At 38.8% G+C, this 9,824-nt stretch overlaps 1 protein-coding gene across 1 annotated transcript; it reads right to left on the bottom strand.

The window, feature by feature from the left end:
- Positions 1 to 3,581: 3,581 nt before the first annotated feature.
- Positions 3,582 to 9,037, bottom strand: LOC133928891 (guanosine nucleotide diphosphate dissociation inhibitor 1-like). The gene is made up of 13 exons (XM_062375404.1): positions 8,751 to 9,037; positions 7,959 to 8,021; positions 7,683 to 7,766; positions 6,437 to 6,544; positions 6,144 to 6,316; positions 5,605 to 5,716; positions 5,340 to 5,420; positions 5,199 to 5,261; positions 4,995 to 5,096; positions 4,664 to 4,788; positions 4,351 to 4,561; positions 4,194 to 4,268; positions 3,582 to 3,886 (listed from the first exon to the last, which is right to left on the bottom strand). The coding sequence occupies exons 1-13, from the start codon at positions 8,835 to 8,837 to the stop codon at positions 3,833 to 3,835; spliced, it is 1,338 nt and encodes a 445-aa protein (XP_062231388.1). The 5' UTR covers positions 8,838 to 9,037; the 3' UTR covers positions 3,582 to 3,832.
- Between the last annotated feature and the right edge of the window lie 787 nt (positions 9,038 to 9,824).

The following is a 9,824-nucleotide window of genomic DNA, read 5'->3' as shown; positions in this document are numbered from 1 at the left end:
AGGAAATGTGTCTTGTGGATAGTTATACCACAAATTCTATACTTAGAGAAACAAAAATATTTTCAAACTCTTACTCAGAGACAAGAAAATGTTTGACAATCGCTGGACGCGATGTAGTAATTGTTGGTTCCGATCATGCCATAATTACTCTCCCTATGGGTACTCAAGTCAAAATCGACGATGCTCTATAGTATCCCAATTCAATTCATACCTTACTAAGTTATAGAGATATCCGTCAGAATGGTTTCCATATCGAAACCCATGATGACAATAAAAAGAGGAATTTCTCCTCTTAATCAACGGATATGACAAGCTTCCCTATATACCATCTGGATTGTACTATACATACATCAAATCCCGTACCACATATTGCGCACAAAATAATTTTTCTATCTTGATCAACTCAAGACTTGGCATTATTGCCTTGGTCACTCTACCTTAGAGATGATGAGAAAAATTATTAACAATTCTATTAGTCACAATAACAATTCCCAATATCTTCAGATTTGTGTGCACCACATATGTCACAGGGAATTTAATTTTAAGGACCTCTTACCTTAAAATACATAATGCGTCACCCAATTTTCTTGAACGCATTCAAGAACATACATATGGCTCTATTCAGCAATTTAATGGATTATCTAGGTAGTCTACAATGCTGATTGATGCATCTACAAAATAGTCCTGAATGTGTCCCTTATACATAAGGCACCACACTTACGCCAAAATCATTGCTCAAATTATCAAAACTAGAGAAAATAATCCTGGACGCATGATCAAATCTATTCACATGGATAATGCCGTTTCTTAACGTGCATTCAATTATTGTTTGGTTTTGAGCACTACTGCATTAAGGACCATATGTGCACATTCAAAATTGTCTAGCTGAATCTCCCATCAAGAGAATCAAATCATTTGCCTGACCGGCCAAAGAATTATGATTGGCCAACATCTTGTTGGTGATATGTGGCTTTACACACTGCATCATTATACTAAATTTATCCAACTATAATCATACGGATCCCTCCGTTGTAGTTAATACATGAAAATTTGGCCTTAGCCAAGTATTTCTCATCTGCGAATTGGTTACGTTCTGCATGTACCGATATCACCACCGTATAGCATACATCAAAGGGCATTAGGGATCTATATAAGGTATAATTATCCGTCAATCATATAATACCTCAAGTCCCTCACAGAGGATATTCATTGCCTGTATGCTCATAACATTTTGAGGACAATTCCAGGCATTAGGGGGAAATTAATACCACAAAGAATGCCAGGAATCATAAGAGAATGTCACACACGTTCACGTTTAGTCCTCATATCCACGTATCTGAGATCTGAATCATTATTCAGACCATCTTGTATTTGCAACATATTGCAAATAACCTACCAAGATGTATTTACTGACAACAAAGGTATCACCAAATCCTATATTCCTACTAGGAATGTACCGAAAAGAGTGGAGGTACCAATCAAAACTACTCAACTTCCAAATCAAAATAAGAGGGGGAGAAGTACGATCACAAAGGATAAAGCTTCTTGCAAGCTACCGCGAAAACAGAGGAATCTCTCCTCCAAAACAGTAAATGCAAGTCAATATCAAGTTGATAGACACCTTATAGATATTCACTATCCAAACGCCTATGGATATTCAACATCCAAATACCCAGCACAAATGTGTACATAAATCCAGCCGCTGGGTCATGGGAACACCATAACTCTATTGTTTTGGGAAATACATGGACTTAAATGGGATAATATTTTCACAAACTATATTGATTCTATCGAATCAATCAATATCAAAGACTACAAATTGTCGACAAATATTTCTTCTCAAAAATTGCAAAAGATTTTCAATTGGATCCAGTCCAAAGTCCATAGCCATGGCAGGGTGCCTCAAGCACTCGGACTGGACCAAATAGAAGGAAGCAATTGAGGTATAATTACACTTGCTTACAAAGAGAGGTATTCACAAAAGTAATACCTGCACCTCTAATGTCTTCCCTACAGAAGCAAAATAGATTTTTAATCCATAAGGTGGTGAAATAGCGAGGCTTGTAACACATGGGTTTACGCAGAGGCCCGGCATCAATTATGATGCTACATACCCCATGTTATGTGTGGAAATTATGTTTTCATATTCAATATCATTGGCAGATCAAATGAATTTGATAGATTCGGACATATAAGTTCCTAATGGACTTCGCATTCTGAATCTAAATACAAATCGCAATATATATTGTGTACAGCTCAAAGTCACTCAATGACTTCAAACAGTTAAGTTGATTATGGTACAACTTACTAAATGAGTTCTTTCCACAGAAGAGTTACTACAAACACAATGATTGTATATGTGTGTTCATAATAAAATCTCAATTAGATTTTATTTCATCTCCAAACCACACACGACAAAATATATAATCATCTTAAAGACGAAATTTGAGATGAATGATTTGGGTAAAATCAAATTTTGCTTAAGTCTACAACTTGAGCATATTCCTTCAAGAATATTTATCCATCAGTCTATCAATATCCAAATGATATTGAACAATCATATCCATCAAAATACTTATGGTCATTCAATCTCTAAATATGAATCAAGATCCATTTATACATTAGATTGACAATGAAAAGATATTGAACCTAAAGTTCTATATCTTAGTGTCATCAAAGCGCTCATGTATCTTGCAAATTGCAACAGGCCTGATATTGCATTTACAGATAACTTGCTAGCTTAAATAAGTACATCTCTAACAACATCATTAGGCGGGAGTCAAAGAAGATATCAATATATATATCTTTATGGCACCAAAGCTCTAAATTTTTCTATCAGAAAATCAAGTTATGACCATAGTAAAATATTTTGACACTGTCTATATAACTGATCCTCATAATGCCAGATCACCGACTAATATCATGATGATATAGCCATCTCATGGGAGTCATCAAACAGATTCCAGTAGCTACTTCCACCTATCATTCTGAAACATCACATACATATGTATGTTTTCGCAGAATGATTAACCACATAAAAAATCATATGGCATTAGTTCCATTGAATCACCAACCATTATCTATGAAAATAATGCTACATATATTTTTCAAATGCAAACAGGTTACATAAAAAACAATAGAATCAAACATATTACTCCTAAATTGTTCTATCCTCATAATACGGAGATAGAAATTTTACAAACTAAATTATGTGATAATCTCGCTGATTTATTCTTAAAGGAAGCTGGCATAATAATAATATGTAGTAAAACCCTAACGAGTGCCACAGGAACTACGCGGGAAGCAACTCAATTCCTGCGGGAATCAAGAAAAAAAATCCTGCGAACAGTTCACGCCAGGTCCCCTTTCAACTCCAACGCAAGCAGCAGACTGCGAATATCTATGTTGGCCGGTTCTCTCTTTTCTACTTGGCTCGTTTTAAGGCCCGTTTTGTGCGAAGCCTAATTTATTAAGGCCCAAAATGTGGCCTGCTATACGAGCAGGTTACGCGGGCAAGAAACCGAGGTGCAAAAGCATAACTGAAAAGCGATTACGATACGGCACCGACGAGTATGAGCAAGTTCTAACCAAACGTGACCGCAGTTTAAAGTTTAGGCCATTCGATCATCACGGAAGTAACAAACGGAATCACCATCATTTCGTCATTTGACTCAAAACAACTTTGCGCAACGCTGCCAGCAGGCAGATATCAGAACACCGCAATACGGAGGTGCCGAAGTAACTCTGCGAGTCATCCGTCAGGATCTGTCCTGTGCTGTTCCTCTCAGAAGTACGGCGCCTTGAGGAAATGCAGTGTCTGATATGAAAATATCTAGTATTCTTCGGCAGCGCTGGCAGCGCTCAAGTCAACACTGAGATCAACAGCCTGCGAGAAGAGCAGAGTTAAGATGAGCAATTCAAATTTTGACAGCTAATCACTAGATAGCGGTGCCAAACTGCCAATACTCAACAGCTAGATATCTAGTAGGGATTAATTTTGTTTTGAGGCAAAACCTCTATTACCAACAGGAGGCTAGCAAACAGTGACTATTCAGTGTAAAGCTAGCAAAGCTCAGGAGCAGGTTTTGAAGCTTTATGCCCCATTGATAAAAATTAATACACGATACATTGTATTACTTTGCTGACCACAAAAGGCATTTCAAAAGTAAAAGGACTTGATGATGAAGCTTTACCTTTCCAGTAATCGCTGTGTACAGATTAAGAACATCTGTCACAGTTGTCTCAAAGTGCGTAGTAGCATCATAACTCTGCAAAGACAAAAACTTCCATAAACATAAAAAATATCTGAAACTAAACGGTCACTTTATTATCATAGAATGCTAAACTTACAGTTGAGACAAAGCAATTATCAAGAGAAGGTTCATTGACAGGTTCATATCTGTCATACAAATCAAAAAACAGCTCATCTACTTGACCAAGTAGATCAATCCCAGGCTTTAGTTCGGACTGTGGATTATCAGTCTCAGCTTCCGCAGACACAAATGCAATGAACTTCCCTTTTGGCGCAACATTGTGTGTGTATGAACAACAGAAGACATACCTAAGAAACATATACCAGCATGCATGTCACAATCAAGCAACGCAAACTGAATTAAGACACTCAGCCAATGTAAATTATTCGAAATAGAAGTAAGAGCCTCACATGTCTGACTTGCGCCCAAGTTGCTTTTGTGGCAGAATAATCTGAACCGAGTGGGACTCATTTGCGTTTGGAATTGGATGGCTCATAATTGCGATTGCACGCGCAACTTTTCCAATCTTCCTTACCTGTTCACAAACACAACGTGAATCTCAAAGTAGGAGAGCAATCTGCAGCAGGGCACCATATAGGAAAGCCACTGAGGGAGGGGAAAGAGCAGGAAGGAAGGTTCAAAATTCCAGTAAATTTGGTTGGGACATATCAACATTTCAGTGAATTTGCTTCGAATATATGTATATGTAGAAGAATTTTATATGGACACAGTGACATTTACCTTGTTGGGCAAGTAAGAAGGATCACAGACAACCTTTTTGCATTTAGCAGTTTCACCTTCTGATGTAACACCACACACTTTTCCTTCCATATCGAATTCAACCTGCAAATGCATTATATAATGAAAGCAGAAAAGAACATATTTCATAATTTGTTCTCATTCAAGTAACATGATAATTAACAAAAAACGGTCTTAAGGCGTTACCTTGCACTCTGGCTTATTTAACATATAAGTACCACCATAAACAGCACTTAGACGTGCAAAAGCCTGAACCATATGAGAGCACCTTAGCATGGAAGCTTCTTAAAAGTATCAAAGTGCAGTATAAATTGAGAAACAACTGACCTGTGGCAGCTCACCCAATCCATATAATGGGTAAATATATGGCGATCCTCCTTGGAAGCGTGCAAGAGACTCAGCATAAAGCTAACAGAAGACAGCCAGTGAAATTTGATCATGTTCCATCCAAGAATAGTTAAAAAGTAGGAATATAACAAAAGGATAGATATACCAGAAAGCGGATTCTAAAGTTACAATAATATTGGTAGTCAGAAACAACTTTTTTCTTAGAAAAAAACAACATTTTACTAAATCTTCATTCAAGGCATACCTTCATCCTTTTTACAGTATCAAGGGCTGGTTCGTTTAGGTAGCGATCATCCCTGTGAAGAGCGAGTGCATGGCCAATAAAATCCACAGTATCATCACTCAATCCGTGTTTCCTGAAAAGGAAATGACAAATTAGGTTACTTATGATGCAGAAGGAGGCAATGGCAAGCATGATATATCCAGGCAATGGCAAGCATGATATATCCTATCAAAGGCTATTTGTACATTTCAGCAGCTCAACAAATATAGCTATTTTGTGGAATTCTTCACAAAATACAACACTACAACAAGGAACTTGTATACATTATTGATGCAGAAATATCATCAAAAGATATGAAAGCAGATAGAAACCTAAGTAGATGCAGAATCATAAAAGATGCATGCAACATGGGAAGGAGTGATACAAGAATCATACAAGATGCACAGCATGGCAAGCAACGATGTTGAGTGAAGGACCAAAAATGGCAGTAAGGATTATCGTAGTTTATCAGTATATTGCAGTACCGATAAAGAAATGATGCCAGAATGGTAGATACTCACGAAATCAATTCTCTAGTTGTGATCATTGTGAGGTCCAACCCCTGATGTGTTTTTGGATCAGCTTCATTGTAATCTTGGACATAAATGAAAAAGTTCCTTGCCCTACGTTTCTCAAATAAACCCATCAATGGAGATTTTAAAGCCTCCATGTCGGTGGCAGGAACCTTGTAAATCTAATGAAAATGCAACAAAGTAATGTCATTAGAATACAAGAACCACTTATGAGAAACCCAGAAGGATAACATCCCTGCAAGATAGGACTAGGATGGATGAGTGTAAGCTGAAGACATTACTTTCCCTTTGCTGAAGACATAGCTTCCATCAACAGCTTTAAATGACAAATACTTTGTCACATCAGTGTGAATGAGGGTACGAACTAAAGTCCCGTTTGCCATCATAAACTGGTCAGAGAGAAAGAGAGTTATATATATACACACTTTTACATGAAGCAATTAACATAAGAATATATTGCTTGTAGGCTTTCGCTGTTTCATGATCTGAATTCTTAGTCAGGCTATTGTTCATTAACAACAATGATACATTGGCAAGAATCACTTTCTAGATTAGGGTTCCAAAACAAGGTTACTATAGCCTATAACAGTCAGGATTGGTATGTTCAAATACCAGGTAATACCTATACCACCAGTCAGGATTAATATAACCAGTGTCAAGATATCTGGTGATGTATTAAAACTAGTGAGTGCGCAAGACTAAGGAATGCAAAATATCATAAGAATACATGATCTAAAATGACAAGAAAAATACTACTTAATCACAAGCCTCTGGAAAACCAACAAAATTCTGTTGTATGGGTGGTCTAGAATTTCAGCAAAACGGGAATAGAACACTGGGCTGTACATTTTTTACAGTTGCAGTGTTACAGTAGCGTTATGGGCCACAGCCACCATGAAGCAGGCCATGACAACCGATGTATCAGATAGCATGTATTGAGCACTTCACTATGAAGGAGTTTCAGCTTTCATTGGCACCAATGCGTTGTATATGAAATCTTCCAAAATCTCCTCATTGCACACTAGCACCACCTAGTTGATTTTCACAAACAGTTAATATGTACTAGTACGGTATTAGATTTAGCATCAAGCCATGGATCACTCCAAACTTAGTAAATTTCTCGTCCCGGCATCTTGAATGTTCAAGAATTGCCCTTGTGATATGATTAGCAAACATGAACCACAGCCACTACATACAAGGTAAGTTTCATATTTTTTTTCCATGTGTATGCAAGATAGGTGATGATTATATTTCTCCAAATTTAATTGGTGTGTTGCATCCCTTATCTGCTATGAAACATTGCACCACCAAGCTTGTACGGTCTGCTTTTTAAACACTGTTTACTGGTCATACGGAATTTTTTTTTTGGTAAATCACCTGAATGAATCAGAAGATAAAGCCTTCTATCCAGAAAAAGCGATCCAACAGTGATATGCTCAGTTAATACGTGCCTCACAAATACGATGAGGCTGTGGTAAGAAATAATTAAGTACAAACATAGATTCAATATATGGGGGCTCATCACACCTTTGGAACCATGTCTACGTTGTAATCTCTGCTCGTGCCTAGATGCGCCGGTGGCTTGTCTTCCCCCCTAAACTTCTTCCAGAGCTGTTTAAAAAAGAAAATGCAAAATATGTAACAACTCATCAGCCATACTAACTATCCAAAGTTCCAAACCAAATGAATGACTTGCCAGCACAAAAATATATTGAGACAGTATACATCAATACCTACCACAGTTTCAAATTGAACCAAAATCATAGATTCATAGATTCATAGAATAGATTTATAGCTGCTTGCCTGATTCAGGTTTAAGGAGGTGGAATCTCCTCCGTAATAGTCATTTCTATCCATGTGTAGAACCTGCAAAAGCATCACAAGAGAATTCTTCAGAATCCATTAAGCAAATGGACCATGTTAGTACCATTCAAACTTCAGATATGGCTAACTCAAGCTCTACACTCAGTATCCACAATGTATGGATCTACCCAAAATAGAAAATACATGCATGTAAAAGGACAAATATGGTCAACAAAACCAACTGGCCATGACAAAAATGGTCAATTTAAAGCAATCCTGTTTATTTCGCCTTAGCATCAGTCTCTCCAGTTTGAATCCATGCTCTCTCTGTCTCGCCTGTCCCTGGCCATGATATCAGAGGACAGTAATCATCTGTCGTCTTACAGAACAAGGGAACATCACTTCTAGGTCTCAGAAATGAAGAGCAAACCGCCGTTGAATCTAGATAGTTGTTGCTAGCATTTTGCCTCCTCATCTAAGTATCTAACAGCAGCAACGCGCCCCGATCTCTCCACTCCACACTCCACAGAAACAAAGGAACTGTGGCAACATTCGCAGGATTTCACGATCACGTGAAGCAACTAGCTAACTCCACGGACCAAAACACAGCCAGATGCGCAGACAGCTTGGACAAGCACCCATCTAAGCGCACCATGCCCGGATCAAACAGGGGCGAGCACGGCAGCGCTGCCTGATCTACTACCAGGACGCACCCACCAGCCCCACCGCGCAGGCCCCGAGCAGCGTCCCTGGCATGGGGGGAAAGCGGCGGATCGGAATGGTGGCGCTCACCTTGAGGCCGTCGACGGAGAGGAGGCCGCTGAGGATGCACTCCTTGAGCCCAGTGCCCAGCACGATCACGTCGTACTCTTCGTCCATGGTCGCCGCGCGCGAGGGTTCAGGTCTCCGGGAGAGCAAGCGAGGGGAGCGGGGGCGGCTAGAGGTGGTGGTGGAGCCGAGCGAGTTGACGCGACGAGGAGGCAAGCCAGCGGTGCGCACGCAGGCGGAGGAACCGTGGGGTCTGGGAATCCGGAGGCGGCGGCGCGGTGCGGTGCCGATCGCCCGGAACTAAAGGTGTAAGGCTTGGTACTTAAAAATTCATTCCCTATAATATTATTATAATATTTTTAATATTATTATAACATCTCTTTTTTTATCTCTAATAGCTACTTTAGTTCCTATATTCTATTACTCTTCTACTCTCTCTAAATCCACATATCAGTCTCTGTGAACAGTAATGAGGGAATGAGAGAGAGGATACCTCAGATATAGAGTACCAGCTCTCAAATATGGAGCACGTAGCATCACTGTATCACTATATGCGATAGCTGCTACAGCAGCTACTGATCCTCTTTTATGTCGGCACAGTGCCCAAATAAGAATACCGATCGATTTTAAGAGATCCGCTAGAGTTGGCCTAAGTTTCATCCAACCCGTCTCGGTTGGGACAAGGTGACACATGGTAGGTTAAGTTTTATCCTATCCCGTTTTATCTTGAAGTATATGTTATATATATATTTAGTAAGTTTATGAAGAAGTTTATTATTATTTTGTAATAAAATTTTTAGTAAATTAGTGTATTATGTAACTACTATCATGTTAGGTTAGATATCGTGAATTTTAAATTTAGTTTTTTATTGATTTATATGTTGTGGTAGCTATTATCTCCTAATTAAATTTGATCTAGAGTTTTTAATAATTTTAATCGAAGCGGAGAGGGACAAGTCAGATGAAAGTCGAGACTCTATAAGGCGGAACGGGGCAAGAAAAAATTTCACCTAGTCTAAAATCGGGACAGAGTGACATGTGGGTGGAGGCAAAACCCGCCCCACCCCGCTCCATATCTCTACCCGGAACACTGTATGG

Source organism: Phragmites australis, chromosome 9 (genome assembly GCF_958298935.1).
Source record: "Phragmites australis chromosome 9, lpPhrAust1.1, whole genome shotgun sequence".
Taxonomy (NCBI): domain Eukaryota; kingdom Viridiplantae; phylum Streptophyta; class Magnoliopsida; order Poales; family Poaceae; genus Phragmites; species Phragmites australis.
This window is presented reverse-complemented; position numbering and strand designations above follow the sequence as displayed.